The sequence below is a fragment of the Triturus cristatus genome, chromosome 2_2, assembly GCF_964204655.1.
Source record: "Triturus cristatus chromosome 2_2, aTriCri1.1, whole genome shotgun sequence".
Classification (NCBI taxonomy): domain Eukaryota; kingdom Metazoa; phylum Chordata; class Amphibia; order Caudata; family Salamandridae; genus Triturus; species Triturus cristatus.
In genome coordinates this window covers 918,576,848-918,595,430 of record NC_140582.1, presented here as the reverse complement: position 1 = coordinate 918,595,430, position 18,583 = coordinate 918,576,848, and the positions used below count along the sequence as shown (strand labels likewise).

At 46.4% G+C, this 18,583-nt stretch overlaps 1 protein-coding gene across 1 annotated transcript in view; it reads left to right on the top strand.

Annotated features, from left to right (window-relative positions):
• Positions 1-18,583, top strand: part of RBPJ (recombination signal binding protein for immunoglobulin kappa J region) — a 237,082-nt gene that overhangs the window by 193,913 nt on the left and 24,586 nt on the right. The window contains exon 10 of the mRNA XM_085642306.1: positions 10,865-10,968. Within this exon, the coding sequence (XP_085498432.1) occupies positions 10,865-10,968 (104 nt within the window). The remainder of the gene's footprint in view (positions 1-10,864; positions 10,969-18,583) is intronic.

Below are 18,583 nucleotides of genomic sequence, written 5' to 3'. Positions count from 1 at the left end.
GCCTGTCTCTGCAGTTACCAGAGAACAGTTCCCACAGGAGTGCCCCCCAGAGAGGTTTTTTTACTTTTCTGATATCACAAGCCCTCTCAAAGGCTGTGAACCATTTGGTGATATCATCACCTTCCTCAAATTTAGGGACAATCCCTTTGGGGATTTTAAGGTCAGAAGTTTCCTCTCTATCCTTATTTTTATTATTGCTGCCACCATTGATGGGTGCTAACCCCATGTCTCTCCTTTATTTTTCTAGAGCCAGGAGCCTGGATTCTAGATCTAATCTTTTGGCCAGCCTCACAAGGCTGTCCTCTTCACTGGTGGGTCCCCCAGTGTTCTCTCTGGGACCAGAGCCACCTGTGTGGTCTCTAGGTGCCCAGATGCTAATCCTTGGGTTGGAGGGTATGGGTGCCCTCTCCTCCCTAGGGAATAGCATGGGGGGGGGGAGTTATTATCAACCTCCTCTGCTTCCCTTTCCTCATCTGACTGGCCATCACCATGTTCAGATGGGTGGTCCTTAGCATACTCAGCCAAGAGCTCCTGGAGCCCTGGTTTGGTTGGATGCAGGCCCATTTGTAAATTTTTAAGTTTGCATAAGGACCTCAATTCCTTGAAAGACAAGTGTAAGTAAGGTGTGAGGTCGAGCTCCTCCACCAGGTCCATGTTATTATTATCACTAATAGCTGGGTTTGTTTGAGACATTCTAACCTGACAGTTCTAACCCTCTACCCTGACTATAGTGACTTTTATTTTTCTAAAATTCTAATGGGACTTAAGCAAGGCCCTAGCAAGACTTTTAGTAATTTTGGAAAGACCAATCAGAATTCTAAAGACAATTTTTAAGAGTTCTGTCGTGTGATCAGATGGTAACCAAGTAGTCCAACAAATGCAAGTTTGTATCCCACCGCTGATCCACCAATGTGAGAAAGTCGCTCTGTATATACTGTTCCTTAATAGGTACAGGGTGTACAGAGTCCACAGACCCCAAGGGTTTAACAGAGGTTAAAGTTAGATATAACCTTACTCTCTAAAGTGGTAGCTTGGTCGAGCAGTACGGCAGTATCAGAGGACAGTGTAAAGCATTTGTTGTACACACTCAGTCAGCAAATGGTTCCACACACTCAATAACTGAACTCTAGGCCAATGGTTTATATATGAAAAAATATATGCTTGTTTTATTTTAGAACCAACACTTGGAATTAAAATATACTTTCTCGACAGGAGATGTTTCATATAAATACTTTTCTATATGCAATAGACTTTAGTAAAAAGTTACAAGTAGTTGCAGTAGGCAACTCTATTTCTAAACACAACAATACATTGAGCTCAATGATAAATTCAAGTTATTTGCAACAAGTTACTTTTTAGATTACTTTTGTAATTCCAGGACTGGATCTTAGATTCAGTCCTGGGTCAGTTCTCAGAATCAAGTGATGAAAGTCGACTTAAATACTGTAATGATTTTTAACTAATATTTAGCTATTTTAAAAGTTGACACTTAGAAAATATTTCAGAGAAAACAACCAATGATTCCCTATGGAAGAAAATGCAGGTTACAGGTACGGTACGTTCTCGTTACTTTTGTAATCCAGTACTGGGCGCCTAGACTCAGTACTGGGACCTTTATCCAAAACAGGTAAGCAATTACGTTTTCAGATATTATACAATTTTTGAAGAATATTTAAAGATTGCAGAAATCAACACTTAGAAGAAATTTCACAGAAAAACAGACAATGGTTTCCTATGGAAGAAAATTGAGTTAAGGGTAAGTACAGTTGTAGAGATTTTTCAGAGTCAGTGCTGGGCACCAAGATCCAGCACTGGGAGTTCACCTAGGAACAGGTGAGTAAATTTGTTTTTGTCACTTGGCTGATTTTTGGTGAATATTTGAAGATTTGAAAAGTCCACACTTAGAAGAAATTTCCGGAAAAAGTCAGTCAATGTTACCCTATGAGGAAAATAGAGTTTGCGGTTCAAGGGTAAGTACTCGACTGGCAGAGTTGAGGTTCTGGGCACAGACTCAGGGGTCTCCCAGGGTCAGGGAGGTACAGTTGGTTCACCCTCAGCGGCTCTAGGGCGGCCGGGTGCAGAGAGAGTTAGGCCCAATGTTATCCTATGAGGGATAGGGGGGCCTTGTTTGGTGGCTGCTGACTGGCAAGCTACGCGGCTGTGGGAGCTGGGCTCCTGGTCACTTACTCAGGGCAAGTGGGGAAGTAGGAAGGAATAGAGTTTTCACTGCCAGGGCCACTCGGGTGGCTGGGTGCAGAGTGCTTTTGAGCCTTTGGGCGCTCAATGGAAGTCAATGGGAAATCTCCGGTTAGGAAAAAGACTGCAAGCTCGGGGACGAGGACTCTTCAGGTCCCACCACCACTTCGAGAGGTAAGTTGGGTAGTTGGAGGATAGGTAGGTACCCCGGGATTGGAAACAGAGGGCCACGGGGCGCCGGGTGCATGGGTGCCTTTTGGTGTCGGAAAATCTTACCCTCTGTTGATCGCGGTTGGGGTGGCACACTGTTCTGAGGCTGCAGGCTTAGTCAGGATTGTCGAGGGGGGTCCTTGGGTGCCGGACTCGGGGTCACAGTCGCCGTGGGGTCGTCCTCGTGGGTTTAGTTCACTCCGGCACGGGCCAGGCTTGGCTGGTGCAGAGTGGGCTGGGATCGCGGTTCCGGGCTGCTGCCAGGGGGGAAAGGTAGTTTCTGAGTAGAGCCTCTACTCATGGGAGCCCCAGGGGATCAGAGTTCAAAGGTAGCCAGGTCCTCCGGGGTTTCTGAGGTTGCTGGCCACAAGAGATGCCGGGATTGGAGCAGGAGCAGGTTCCAGGTCGACAGGCCGGTAGGGCTGGGGCCAAAGCAGTTGGGGTCTCCCTCTCCTTCGCAGCTGCAGGGCAGGTCTTCTTTTCTTCTTGCTCTTCTTGTAATTTCGGAATCTGGAATCTGGGGAAGGAATGTTCAGGGTGCCCCTAAATACTAGATTTAGGGGCGTTACAGGTAGGTGAAGGGCAGGGACCAATGGGTCCCCGTCCTGGGGTGAGTACACCCCCTATCCTGCCTCTCTCCTGTGGGAGGGGGGCAGTAGCCTAATCCTGATAGGGTAGGGCTCCCCATCTTCAAGATGGCGAGAGCCCGGAGATGTGCTTCACCTCGCCTCCCCCACCTGAGGGGTGGGGTTGGCAGGCTGGCACATCCCCTGTCCTTATTTGGGGTTTCCGGCCAAAGCTTCCCGCCAGAGTGAGGGGTTGCAGGGGCCTGGGGAAACTCACAGAGGCGGCATGCCTTTGAAGCTTCCCCCTGCCCATCCTGGGGGAGGAGATTTAGCACCTCGCCCAGGATGTGCATTGTTGCAGGACCAGGAGAGCAGGGGCTCTCCTACCCAGGGGTCCAGCAACATGTCTGCTGGGTGGCAGCCTAGGCAGCCTCAGAGCAGACGTGGATTTGCAGGTTAGGTTCGAGAGGGCACCTCTAAGATGCCCTCTGGGGTGCTGGGTACATTAAATCCCACACTGGCATCAGTGTGGGTTTAATGTGCTGAGAAGTTTGATACCAAACTTCCCAGTCTTTAGTGTTGCCATTATGGTGCTGTGGAGCTCATGTTTGACGAGCTCCCAGCACCATGTACTCTTTAAATGGCAGCACTGCACTTACAGGGCTCAGGGATGGACCTGGGCACTGGAGGGGCACAGGCCTCTTGCTCCTGTACCCACACCATTGGCATAAGGCACCCAGCTAGAGGGGTGACTGATGTATGCCCTGGCAGTGTATGTGATGGGCATGGCACACAGGGATGTGTGCCATTGTTGACTTTGTTTTGGTCTTGCACCCAAACACTCAGCCTGCAAAGGCAGTGTGTGTGTGTAAGGGTACAGGGCCTCTAAGAGTGGCACAATGAGGGCTGCAGCTCTTAGAGGCCTTCCTGGGTCACAAAGCCCTGGGTACTTAGAGTACCATTTACCAGGGCCTGACATGTGGCCAAGGTTTGCCAATTTGGGTTTGGTTTGTTTTAGGGAAGGAACATAGGCCCTGGGCACCTGATTGGCAGGAGTCCAGGGCACACTCATTCAAAGTACATTCAGCAATTCAGCAAAAAGTGGGGACATACCAGGCAAGAAAGATGGCACTTTCTCACATTTATCCACTTTGATGTTCCCCCAATGACAGTGTATCTGTACAACTGTCTTGCTCTTGACATGCACATGTACATGCTTGTTGGCATTTGACTAGGACAAATGGCGGTTTTCTTTCAGATGGCTTTCCCGTAGGTTTTTGATGTTTATTCCATTGTTTCTGTGGCGGGTGGTTATTCCACAGCTAACACGCTTGGTTCTTGTCGTGTTTCATTGCACAGTCAATATCACACATTATTTGCGCCTCGTTTATCATGCGTGTTCCGCTTACCTTGGGCATACTCTTATGCGCACTAGAGCAGTGCATTTATATCAGTCTGGGAGTTCTTTTGACTTTGCACACGTTTTCTTGTTGTCACAAACAAGACATTGAGGTTTTTCACCGTTTACGCTTCTCCGTTGTACTCGGTATACAATGGGGTTGCACCTTCCTACGAAGTAACAGTACATTCACCCTCTTCAACACGGCCGACACCAATTTCGGCCTTGGTAGAATAGTTTTTACACCACGTGACCGGCCGCGGTTTTGGCGCGGTCCGTTGAGCATTTAGTCAGTTACTGGCTCAATCAACGCGCACTGTTTACCATACGAGTTCGGTTTGAGTTGCAGTAACCTTCACCCAGATTCAGGTATGTAATTTGCAAGTACCAAGTATTGTGTATTTGGTGCACGTTTTGTAGCATCGTTATGACCTCAACAGTTTTCTTGTACTGGCAGGTTGTTTGCCTTTATTGTTTGGATTGGCAGTCAGATATTTCACGTTTGTTTTTGAGCACGTACTTGGGTTTAAGTGGTGACTTCCACGTTTTGAAATATATATTTATGTTGTTGCTTAAGCATTTTGCAGCAGTTCATGTACTGTGTTGAATTTGCATGTATGAAGGCTGCCAGTAAGTATAGCTCTATCAATTACACTTACATTGCGGTCACCGGGTGATGGCATCTACATTCTTATTGACACTTTGGCTTGTGTACCGGTTGCACCTCTGTATATCAGTAGAGACTCTAGCCCTTTCAGCTTTGCTGTCAGGATGCACAGTTCTCGATAACACTTATCCTTGGGATATCATGGTCGTTTTTCACTCCAGTTTTCTCTTTTTGTGAGCATTTCTTTCGGTTGGTGGCTCTTTGGGCCCTCCTAGTTCATTCTCTTCACTGATGTGGGTGTCGCTGGACGGAATGGCTTCATTTGGACTTTAGTCAATGTTCCAACAACCATGCAAATTAAATACTGTCTCTGTTTACATTACAATGGCCCCTGAAGAAGGGACTTAAGGTCCTGAAATGAATTGGGCACGGTGTGATCAAGTGCAACTTCAATTTTGATTATTGCAATTATGTTTTTGTTCTGCAATTGTTATTCGTGTATCAGAAATTCATGATACAACCTCATTGATACTGACATAATGATTTGTTGATGTACTTTAATGTTTGAAGTTCAGAATGAAAATAGATTGAGACATTTCATTCGGAATCTTGTTGTTTTTGTTACATTCTTCTTGAAAACTTGAAATGTGTTTGTCACAAACTTTGTGAAGTTAGATTAACATTCACCTACTGTGCACACTGTTCTGTCAGGTTATCTTGCTTGACTAATCTCACAAATTAAAATGTTTGTGCCAGGCCTTGATGGTCTAGATGTTGTGGCGGCTGCCGCAACCTTTGACGTAGCTAATCATTCTACTATGTTACAGGACCGACAAAAGACTTGTGACAGCTACGCAACTGAAAATTTGCCATCTTTCAATGATGCAGCACTGCTGGTTCCGGTAGTCGGCTGGCTTCCTAAGATTGGAGATCTGGTACGAGAAAAGCGGGAGACCAAAAAATTATTTGGTCCCTCTTATCGTGCACCGGTTCCAGTGCTTGGATTGAAGGGTACTCGTTCAGTCATTTTACCACCTTTACCTGGTCGCCAAGTCAACAGATATATCTCAGTGGACAATGTCAAATTACACCGTCTGGCTGATTCTGAATAGTGTCACGTCTGCTGTTTGGTGCAACTCAATTTCATTGAATCCGCTGACTTCATCCTCTTCCACAGTTGCCCGTGTGGGTGAGGGAGTGATGGACACTGCTATTGACCTTTCACCTATCCTGCCTCCATCTTCCAATGCAGACGTCGAGTATACTTACCCTACAGATGAGTCTAATAGTGAGGTGCCGATCAGTCCTCGACAACATCACGCTGACCCAGCACTACCACCCCTAATTAACAGAACTGCAATCGGTTACTTTGGAGATCATGCCAGCTTCTCTACTTACTCATCCTCTTTGTCTTTCAATTTGACACTTCCACTGACAAAATTGTGTATTTTTATCTCTTGGTTCAAAATGACTTACCTGGTCCCACCTTGGACCTACATCTGGTTGAGGATTGTCCTGATTTTCCTCTTCATGTCAATTGGATGTGACCGTGTTTTTCTTACTGATCAATGGTCATTATTTGCCAGAACGCTCTGCTGTAAATTTGGTCGACAGAGTTCTGGTACCTCATACATCGTCCCATATCATGAAATGTGTTCAAGGTCTTGTTAACATTTCGGCTTTCCCAGTTGCAGATGGCATTGTATGGGATAAAGTAGATTTTTTTAAGTCCACTGCCCGACAGAAGTCCTTAAGATACCATACGTATTTTGCGTCTCCTTAGGAGATGTGGTAACACAACACACATATTCTGATGATTGGGATGTGCAAGCTGTACATTCATTGTTTTCTGATTTGAAATATTATGCTGCTTTTGATGCTGATGATTTGTATTTAAATTCTGCCAATTATGCTGATTTATTCTGTTATCAACATTATGGGCATCATTATTTACACAAAACAAGCACATAACGGCCTGTTTATACTCAATGGGAACATTGTCTAACTCAATGGGAACAATTGATGTATTGCAAGTTTTGTTTTGCAATGACACTTTTAATATTTCTGAAATTGACCAATCCAGTTGGTTGGTCTGGCCCACAAGTTCGAATGCATGCCAACTGCGTTTTTATAATGTAGCACCTGGTTTCACACAGACTAGACCGGATCCTCGTTTTCCAAATTCAAACACAGTCACCACATACTCTGTGGGTAAATTGTGCCAACAATGGTTAGAACATTCCACTTTGTCGTCCGTAAAAAAACATTTATCACTCTTGTCGAGTGACATTAATTTGGCTGATTTTATCTTGGGTTCTAGAGCCCCTAGAAATAAGAGATTTCTGTATGCAGCTTACAATGAAATTTGGAAACTTCTGTAGGTAGAAGCAGCTTTACGTCTGCGTCAAATAGATCAGGCAAATTTTGAAAACGTTCTTGCTGTTGTCGACCATAGCATCAGTACACCTTGGATAATATTGTTTCATCTGTTATTGATATTATTTAGAATGATGTATCTGTGTTGTATCATGGTCAAAATCAATTAAGATCAGTAATACAGTTTTCATGGACGTTACAGACTCTCAAAATGGGGAAACTCCCTTGGGATTATTTAAATGCTTCTGCTTTATTTTCACCTTTTAATTTGACTGATAAACAGCGATTTATGTCCATGAAAGATGCTACATACACGCTATTACACATTGAACAGTTGGAGTCCTTGCCATTCTCTGTGGCGGAGACTAACTCAGCTGTTTGGTTAATTCATGGGGTAATATCTCTCCCATTTTCGTTGTTTGAGTTTAAATCATGTATGCAACATTTTCCGATAGGTCGCTTTGAGCCCCTGGGTAGTTTTCTCCATGAATTATGGTCCCTTCGTTTCACTTACAGATGTCAACAGGATGATAAGGAAGTTTTCCTAACAGGGGAGGACTGCGATTCTACAGTAGGACATTCCCTGGTTTGTAAACACGTTAAGTTGCACAGCGCTTGTAATGTATCGGCGCCTAATCTTGCTTGTTTTTTTTTTTAAAGGAACTCCCGTCCCATCAATAATTCCAGCTTTTACATTGCTTGCAAACGGCAGTTATCTTATTCTGAATAACCACGACTGCTGTGGTTTACGGGCAGGGATCCCATATTTGGTAACAGCTTCACAACGTGTAATTTGTTGCAACAATGTGCTTTTTCCACCCCCGCATGGGAAAGTAGATAGTTCCATTTGTCCTTCCATTCCTACTTTGAAAACAGATTTCAACAAATTGAGCAGGCTAAACGCGCTATTGTTTCAACAGGAAGTGGCCCTCACTTCAACTCGAGAGACCTTAAAGTTTCAGATGGACAGGACATCTAGCGAGATTCAGTCACTCCTGAACACTAACCTCCCACTTCACTTTGGGGAGCTTATACACCAAATACTTCATGCGTCTGACACCAAAGGCCTTGCTCATTTTTTTAAGAATGTGGGATCCAGCCTTAAGACTTCTTTTCAGACGCTATTTGGAGTAATACCAGCTTTTATTCATTCTATCTTTTCTAGCTTGTTCGGAGGGTTTTCTTTGTTACTGGCGCTTGCAGGTGGAATACTGATCCTTCTACTACACAATGGCTACTCATCACGTGGTAATGCACACACCATGCCAATTGCAGCTGTACCGTGACTGAATGCAACAACTTTTTGGATGCTTGCCATTAGCGATGCGTAGCGTGAGTTATAGACTGACTTATCGCTTTACCTACTTCACTTGCGTGCATCCTGTGTTCTATTGTAAGCATTGCCCTTTGGATTGGGTTTCGGATTTATGCCTCTCCAATACAACATGTACAGTCCCGGATTTTCACCAGTTAATGGGTCCCTTAGAAGCCCATGAACGTACTAGTTCTGAGAATGGCAACATGGCGCGTGCTGCTGCACCTGGCATCTTGGCTGAATGGGATATCTGCCCTGCAACGAAGTTTCATTGAATATCACGCAAGTTAACCGGATATGCTCTTAGAAGCTTCACAATACGAGGAGCATGTCTGTTCCTTCAACTTACTTAATTGGATGGCATCCCTTTTTTTTTATTTTACTAACGATAGAGACGGCCTTTTGGAACGGATTGCATTCCTAAATTCACGTACTTTTATATATTTTCCACCTACTTTTTAATCCAGTTTTCCATGGAATGACAGATATTTAAACAACATAATTTTTTTAAAATAAATTCCTGAGAGAGTCGGGAGTGTTGTGTTCTAGGTTGTCTAATCATTTGTAGCTTTGTGATTATGTAGGAGAAGAAATGACACTATAGCTAGTCGGTTTTGGGATTTTGGGTACTAAGGTGGTATGAAGGTACAACCCCTATACACTGAGGTCCTGTTTTCCTGCACATAGTTCTGTGTATGTGTAGAATCCCCGCAACAGAACGCTGCCCTGAATTATGTGTCAGGAAAGACATTCAGCATACCATAAAATGAAACTGTACTTGGGTACAGAACACTTGAAACTTACTTGGGTCACCTAAAAATCTTTCTGGTCTTGCTATTGGAACTAGAGTAGGAACTGGTACAGAGACTTGCCGGTGTGGAAGATCTTATAGGTCCTGGGTCTGTCCTCAATTTCCCTGCTCCTGGTGTTTTTAAAAAACACCAGGAGCATGGTTGGTGCTTGGTTCTGGAAAACCTGTCTGGCAAAGCGGCTGTTTCTGAACTAACAGCGCTGAATCATGTTGTGTTCTTATCATTTTATATAAATCATTTAGAGTGGCCATTCTGAAAGTGTTACAATCCAACAGGAATATTTATTTGGGGGCCTGTTATTCTGTCAGGCCTGACAACATCGTAGACTGCACTCTCCCAGAATGCTACCTTTCAGCAACATACACTCCTGTTTTTGAATACACACAGGAGTAAGGTGGGGCTCAAGAAGGGGAGTGGGTAAGACTTGTTTTAAGGCCTGATGGCCACAGGGGAACTTGTTGCTAAATCAAGCATGTGTGCGCTGGAACATTATTTACTTTAAATCAGAGTCGTAGTGGATTCTTGAGACTGAGTTCTAATGGGGCATACTCTGGATGTAGCTAACATGAACAGTGAGTGGAACAGGGAACCGACAGAGAGACACTAAATCCTCGACCTCAGGAGAGGACTGTGTAATTGTGTATGTCGTGTTCTTCCTGTGTGTGCTATGCAATAGAAATAAAATACTTCTCTTTTGTGATAAAAGTGAGTATCTGACTGGACAATGATTTATTGCTGTGGCGCGCACACTTTTGAGTTCACTAATCTGTATTCAACACACACACACCCTGATGCCCCTCCCCCATACCGTGATCTGCTCAGATCACACAACCCTGAGAGTCACGTGCAGAGAGTGTACTTTGCCCAGCTCCTCGGAATCCATATTAGGCTGATCCCCGGGACATCAAAAGTAAAATGCCTCAACCCCTATGGCTGGGCCCAGTAGCTCCTGCATGCCCTGTGGCCCTCTGAATGGGGTTCTGACAGTGCTGGAAGCAAACAGTTTCGAGGACTCCACCATTTAATATAACTAACTAAACATTAATTGGCCAATGAGTGTTCATCATGAGATCGACAGTGCTACAAGTTTGAAACTCATTGTTATATGTAAGTAATGCCTTAGTCTTCTCCCAGCTGATTTGAGATTTTCACTGAGCCACTTACCTATTTGTTAGAGTTTTTACTATGACATTTGGCATGTCTCTGAGTTTCTGACATTCTTGCATTATTTGTTCGTGGGGCTACATTTTTAAATAAACCAGGACGGACTGAAAATGATTTGCTTTAATTATTCTGCCAGTTTACATTGCTATATACATCTGCTGTTTGTATAATTTATTGTAATGAGTATATCTTTATTTTACTTTGCTTTATGTTTTCCAGTTAAATGGTGGTGGAGATGTAGCAATGTTGGAGCTCACAGGACAGAATTTCACTCCAAATTTACGTGTTTGGTTCGGGGATGTGGAAGCTGAAACGATGTACAGGTGTAGTGCCTTTTCCAGTTTATCTTTTATGAATGTATCACTCTGTTAACCCTTCACCTGTGGAGCATTAGCCTACTAGCACAAAAGGTTTTAAGAATGAGTGAATACAAGAGTCACTACCACATATTTAAAAATACATTCATGGCTTCTGGAAGATGCGCACACTGAATTTTGCTGCTACCATTTCCCAGCTTTATATTGCAGCAAAACATTTTGACATCTTTTGTAAATTTGTCATGGCACTTCTAGTTGTACTGTCACTTACCGAAGAACCAAGACCAATGAACTGGATTCACAAAGGTAAATTTACAAATTTGTATGCTTACTCTTTTTTTTGTTTTTCACAAACTACAACTTAATAGTAGCTTTACGACTGCAGAGACTGAAGCCGGAGCAGAGAACTCCGCACATAAAAAGATAGGCCTGTCCTGTGAAGGTAGCTTGGTTTCCGATTAATTGGGCACTAGTGACTACTTGTGTTGTCAATGCTGGTTTAGCATGTGTGCATCATTGCAGAAGGAGACAGACCTCTTTCCTTAGTGCCCTGGTCTCATTTTAGGACTGCCACACAAAGGAATTCCAACTAATCCCAATCCATGCAAGCCTCTCTTTCACTTTTTCATGTATCTAATGTATGTTCTTAATTGAGAGACACATCACCAAACGAGGATCCCTTCTTCACTGTGACCTAAAGGATCAAGCTGCCATTCACCGATTAAGTTCAACAAGGCTAAAATGTGGCAGGGGTGGTTTGAGTTCCACCTTAAACCACGTAAATATGCTGTTCAGACTTGATTGTGCCTAAGACTAAAGCTGATTTGCATATAGTTGGTCCCCTTCTGTAATGATGCATGTCGGAAAGTGCCCCCTTTTACCATGGTCACCCTCCCCCACTTTTAGGTACTGGTACGGATGTTTTTCAACTGATGTGAACTAGGTCCCTGTCAACCAGGACCCAGTGCCAATACTCTTTCCCTAAAACAAGGTATAATTATCTTATTGTAACACACTTTTGCACCCCTGTAAGTCCCTAGTGAGTGGTACCCCTGGTATCTAGGACATGAGTGCCAAAGAGGGTCCCCAAGGGCTGCTGCCTGTAATATGTCCCCCTAAGGGGGTCCCCCGTACAAATTGCATGCACCCTACTATTGCAGACTGCGTGTCGTGGTGCAAACCGTGAGTGAAAACTCAACACGGCACACTCGCTGCGTACCATGCCAAAGTCACTGCATGTAATATTTGTAAGTTACTCCTACAGCAGGCCTTGTAACCCTAAGGCATGGTGCAATATAGTACATGTGAAGGCATATCTGCATGAGCAGATATGCCTCTGCACTCTTTAGTTAAATTACTATATGGTACAAGTGAACAGGGAAGCCATCTGGAGTATATGTACTGGGCACTGGTCATTTCTGAGTTCCCCAGCTACATGATGGCTTTACTGAAACCTATGGTGTTTGGTACCAAACACCCTGTCTTAATCAATCTGTACTGTAGGAAAGTACTCCTTTTGGCATGGTTACCCCACACTTTTTGCCCGACTCTGATGCATCTTTGGCTGAATGTGCACTAGGTCCCTCCTAACCAGGTTCCCAGTGCCTGTGTTCTTACCCAAAACGGTAGCTTTTCTTTTGCTGATTCACACACTTCTGGCACACATGTAAGTCCCTTGTAAAAGGTACCAGTGGTACCAAGGATCTTTTGAGACTTTCTAAGGGCTGCAGCATGCAATGTGCCACACCAAGAGACCCCAAACCAAACACATGCACACTGCCACTGCAGCCTGCGTGTTTTAGTGCAGATAAAAATTAAGAGTCGACTTGGCACAATCCCTGTGTACCCGACCTACCAGCACTGCAAGATGCATAGGTAAGTCACCACTAAAGCAGGCCTTACAGCCTGCTTGTCACTATGAGTTCCACAGATCCATGATGGCTTCACTGAATTCCAAGAAGTCTGATTCCAAGCATCTCAGATTAATGAGCCCACACTGATGCCAGTGTTGGATTAATTAATAAATGCACTCAGAGGGCACCTCAGAGGTGCCCCCTACAAACCTACCAAACCACTAGAGTGTGCCTGACTGGTTTGCACCAGCCTGACATTTCTAGACACATGTTTCTGACCCTCTGAGGTGGGAGTGTTTTGCTCTCTTGGGCCAGAAGCAAAGCCTGTTCTGGGTGGATGTGTTTCACACCTACCCCAAAACAGGAACAGCATAGAAAGTCAGTGAGCCTCAAAGGCGTCCTGCCCTTTGTTAAGCTGACCAGTGCCTCTCCAGTTAGTGGAGATGCACACCCCCTTGACCAAGCGCCACTTTTGGCAGCAAGTCAGCAGGAAAATTAGTAGACGAGAGGTGTGTCCTCTCTCAGCCAGGATGACCCCTTAGGTGCCCTGAGCTTAAGTGACCCCCCCCCCCACCCCCCTTCAAAATCCTCCATATTGTTTTTAGGATTCTAGCCAATAGTGTTAGGGAAATGCCCCCTCCCCAGAGGGAGTGGATATACAAAGGGTGTAGTCACCCTAAAGGTAAGTAACCTATTGGCTGCAACCTTCTACCCTCTGTAACACCCCTAAAGTGAGTATATAGGGGCACCCCAGAACCTTAATCCTCAGATTACCGGCGACCTACGAAGAACAGGACAAAGAAGAGCCGCGTAGCAGTGAAGACTGAAGACACCAACTGACTTGGCCCCAGCCCTACCGTCCTGTCCTCAGCCCTCAAAGACTCTGCTACAGAAGAGCGACTCTTTCTGCAGCCCAGCAACCTCCAGAACTCTGGGAGGACTGCCCTGCCTTCTAAAAAGTCTCCTGATCTCCTGTGGACAGCTGACCTGTCCAGACGAAAACCAGTGTTAAGACCAAAGCTCAGCCTGTGGAACTGCAAAGTTGACCACCTCTGCACCCGACGCCCACAACCCGAGTCCAAGAGGTCCACTGTTCCAGAAAAGGTTCCCAGAGATCCTATTCTGAGCAACAGTCCCTCGTGGGTTGACCCCTGCCAGATTCCACGTCGACGCTTGCAGCCTCTGCACGAGCACCACCCCCTCCCCAACAGTGACCACACTGGTAAGCAGACTTCAGAGCCTCTGGTCCTTGAGGAGATCTACCAATGGTTTCCCGACTCTCCAGCACATCGCAACTTACCTATACAGTTGAATGGCACTTTCATCCAGCCTCCTGGCCTGAGCCTGTAGCCTTTTTTCTGATTCCAAGATTCTCCATTTGTTTGTATTGGGCGCCAGACACTGTGATGGCACTCTGGACCCGGCCGCCCTGTGCCGCTGAGGGTGTAGGTTTGGTGCTGCCTTGTGGCCCCCATGCTTACCTTAACCCCCAGAGACTGGGTTACCAAACTGCTATACTTACCTGCAAGTAGTACCACTTAGATTAACCCCTTTCTCTGTTGGATAACATTGGCACCAGAACCTAAGTTTGACCTCTGGAACCGGGCTGCGCGAGTACCGCTGGTGGTGCAGTAAGGTCACTTACCTGAACCTTGTCTGGTACTGATTCTTCATCCAAAAGCTCAGTTGTTTACTTGCCTGCATATTGCTGATTGTATTTCCTTTATAGGATAACATTGTACTGATTGAAAAATGCGCTCTAAGTGGCCACTTTTTACATTGAAAAACTGTGATATTTCATAACGTATTTTACTGCAGCAAAGTGTCTTTGGTTCTATAAAATAAATATACTTAAAGTAATATTTTTACAAACCCAAACCATTGGTCTTGGATTTAGTCATTGAGTGTGTGTAATCATTTCTTGCCTGTGTGTGTACAACAAATGCTTAGCACTGCCCTCTAATAAGCCTAACTGCTCGCCCATGCTACCACAAAAGAGAGCATTTATATTATCTACTTTAGCTTCTGTAAACCCTCTGGGAATCCACTGGACTCTGTGTAGATTATACCTTACTTTGGTATAGTATATACAGAGCCAGCTTCCTATATGTACCGTTGCAAGTACAAGATTTACTATGATATGCACACAGAGGGCAACTGCGAGGTACACCCTTGAAAAACCTACCACTGTCTTGTGTGCTGGCTATTTGATAGAGGCATCTAGCCACAGATTCCACTCCTTTGAATTTCCCAGACATCAAACTGGATCCGGAATATTTATCTCCACTCCACTAGGTGGCGTTGGTCAGCTCCACGTCGTTCGTGCCACTTATAGAAGGCACCACATTGGCACGCTGACGTTGGTTCTTTTCTTTCCGTGACAGTCAAGCGCTGATATCCTCTGGCACTTTTTGACAGAATTTTTTGACAACCCCTTTTTTGGTGTGAAGGTTATGTCGAGGAAGACTTCAGGTTTCAAGCCGTGCAGTTCCTGTCATGTGGCATGTCAGTGACGGACCTGCATATGGTTTGCCTTTGCATGTCTGGAGCGCAACCATGACTAGAAGTCAGGCTCCGACTGCCGTGCCATTGCTCTAAAGCCTTTGAGGGAGCAGTCTGTAAAGCTGCTTGCAGGTCACACCACGTCACTCGACGCCTTGGAGGTCATGGTCCGGTTCGAGAGGAAGGTCAAAGATCCGCTCCAGAAGTCCCAAGTCATCTACATCCAATTCAAAATCATAGGTGACATTCAGGTAAGAGGCATAAAAAGCACAAGAAGTCGAAGCGTGCTTTGACTTTTCCCCGTACACCGGCCGATGTGTCGGTGGCGCCTTGACGTTCAATGCCTCGTTCTTCGGTCCCGGTCCTCCGCGATTTTCTGGGAGCCGGAGCGTCCCCCGCCCAACTCAGAGGATTTTATGAATCAGCCGGACCCCTCCGATGCACCTTTGGGCCCTGTGTAATCAGAGGGGGCTCCACTGGATTTCCGGCTGGTGACGCCAGCCCTGATGCCCCTCCTTGGATTGGACTTGGATCTGGACCGGCATTGGTTGAACAACTGGGAACTTCTTCGACTCTGCTCCCCACGCCAATGCTCCAGAGGCCACCGGATCCCACTGGCGACGTCAGCCCCATTCTCATCTCTGATGACCCGGAGCGGTACGGCATCCCTCGACATCTATTCTGGCACCAACAGGGTCTCCAGGTCCTAGGTCGTCTCCTGAACCTTACTCTGAAGGGCTAGGAGTGGTTGAAGATTGGGAGGGGTCGCCGGTCCCTTTGGAAGACCAGCCAGGAGACACAATAGCTGGAATGAGGAATTGGGTGAGTCCAGTAAACTGAATATTTCTCCGGATACTGGCATGCTTTCTCCTCCTACCCTGGCTACGAAGGAGGGAGTGTCTTATGCTATGGGGGTGTGATGGGTGACTGAGGTCCTTGGCCTTCAGCTTCCTTCGGTGGCAGTCAAGCCTAACATCTTGATGGAGGTGCTGCAACCGGGAATTTCCTCCTCGGAACCTTACTCCCATTCAATAAAGCCCTCACAGACGTCCTGCTGGTAATCTGGTCAAAGCGCAACACAGGGGCTCCTGTGAATAGGACGAGTCCCGCTGCCACCGCCCTGCTCTGGGAGGCCCAAATCTCCTCACTACCCGCCCTAACCCAGAGAGATTGGTTGTCCAGGCATTTACATTCTAAGGTGCGTTTCCTTCTGCTCCCCCCATAGGGAATCCAAGAAGCTGGATAGTTGGGGGTAAAAACCGTTTTCTTCCCCCCAAGCTTGCATTGCGGTCGGTAAACACTTCATGCTTATTGGGCAGTTATTCCCACACTGTGGGAAACGATTACGCAAGTGCCTCCACAGGTCCTGGAGGAGGCCATCCTCTCCCAAGCAGTGTCAGATGGGAGAGATGCAGCAAAGTTTTCCATCTGTTGTGGTCTCGACACAACAGACTTGCTGGGCAGAATGATTTCATCACCGATGGCTGTCAGAAGCCACATCTGGCGGAGAAAATCCGGCTTATCGGGGGATGACCAGTCCTCTCTCATGGACATGCCCTTTGATTGCATCCGTCTCTTTGGAGACGAGGCAGATGCAGCACTGGAGCGTTTTAAGGACTCGCTGGCTACGGCAAAGTCCTTGGGCTTCTTAGTAGCCACACTCTTCCAGACTGCTTTTGGCAGCTATGGAAAGGGCTTTCAGCCACACCAGCCATACCCCAGCCACCGAGCTGTGCAAGCTCAGCAACCCCTGCGCAGCTGCGGTTTGTTCCGACCGCTGGGGTCAGGCGGCCAGATGTTTGGTCAGTTCTCCACTAGCCACTGGCAGCTTCAGCCTCAAAACCCTCTTAGACTCGCCCTTCCAAACCATGGGTGTCCAGTTGGTGGCAGGATCAGCCGTCACCACCATCACCGGCAGATCATCACATCGGACAGGTGGGTCCTCCATATATTCCAAAGGGCCTACTCCATCCCCTTCGAGACCACCCCTCCCTTCAGCACCCCTCCATGCTTCCATCCTATGACTGTCTGACAGAGGATCTTTTGATTTTACTCTGGAAGGAAGTCATGGCTCTCTTAGCCAAAGGAGCCTTAGAGAGGGTTCCAAAGCCAGAAGTACGCTATGGTTGCTATTCCCGCTACTTTCTGGTCCCGAAAAAGGACAATGGCCTTCATCCTATCCTAGACCTACGAGCCCTCAACGACCTTCCTCAAAAAGGAAAAATTCAAGATCATCACTCTAGGCCCTGTCTGCCCTGGTCCCAGGAGACTGGATGGTAATGTTGGACTTGCAAGGCGCCTATTTCCACATTCATGTCCTTCCTGTCCACCGGCTCTACCTGTGGTTTACGGTAGGCCACGAGCATTTTCAGCGTGCTCCCGTTTGGCCTTACCAGCACCCCTCGGCTGTTCACTAAGGTGATGGCAATGGTTGCAGCTCATCTGCGCAGATAAGTAGTGCCAGACTTCCCCCTATCGTGACGACTGACTGCTGAAGGTGGGCTTCCCCCCCAGGTTGTCGTCTCCCACCTCCAGACTATGGGTAACCTACTGCATTCGCTGGGGTTCACCATCAACGTGCCTAAGTCACATCTGACTCCCTCTCAGACGCTCCCCTTCATCGTTGCGATTCTGGATACAGTGCAGTTTTGGGCTTATTCTTCCGAACGGGGAGTCCAGGATATTCAGGCTTTGATACCAATGTTTCAGCCTCCATCCTGGATTTCGGTGAGAATGACTCTGAGGCTGCTTTGCCTCATGACTTTATTGCATCCTGCAAGTGACACATGCAGTGGGAGCTGATGTTCCACTGGGCGCAGCATCAGGGGAATCTCTCCAACATGATCCAGATCTCAGAGGGAACTGCACAAGACCTGCAATGGTGGCTGATAAACTGCAATTGGGTCATAGGCAGATCCCTCCCCCAACCAAGTCTCACAGTAGTGACAGATGCGTCACTACTGGAATTGGGCAGCCGTCTGGGAGAGGTGGCGAATAAGAGGACTCTGTGCTCCACATGCTGGAGCTCTGTGCAGTCTGATTGTCATTGAAAGCCTTTCTGCCTACCACCAAAGAAAGGCTTGTGCAAATGTTCACGAACAATGCCACTGCCATGTGGTACTGCAACAAACAGGGCACAATGGGGTTGTGGACTCTGTGTCAAGAGGCTCTGTGTCTCTGGACATGGCTGGAACAGGGTTGATATGAGTTTCATGTTGAAACCCCCTCTATTGGCGAAAGGTGATAGTTAAACAGGTGCATTTATC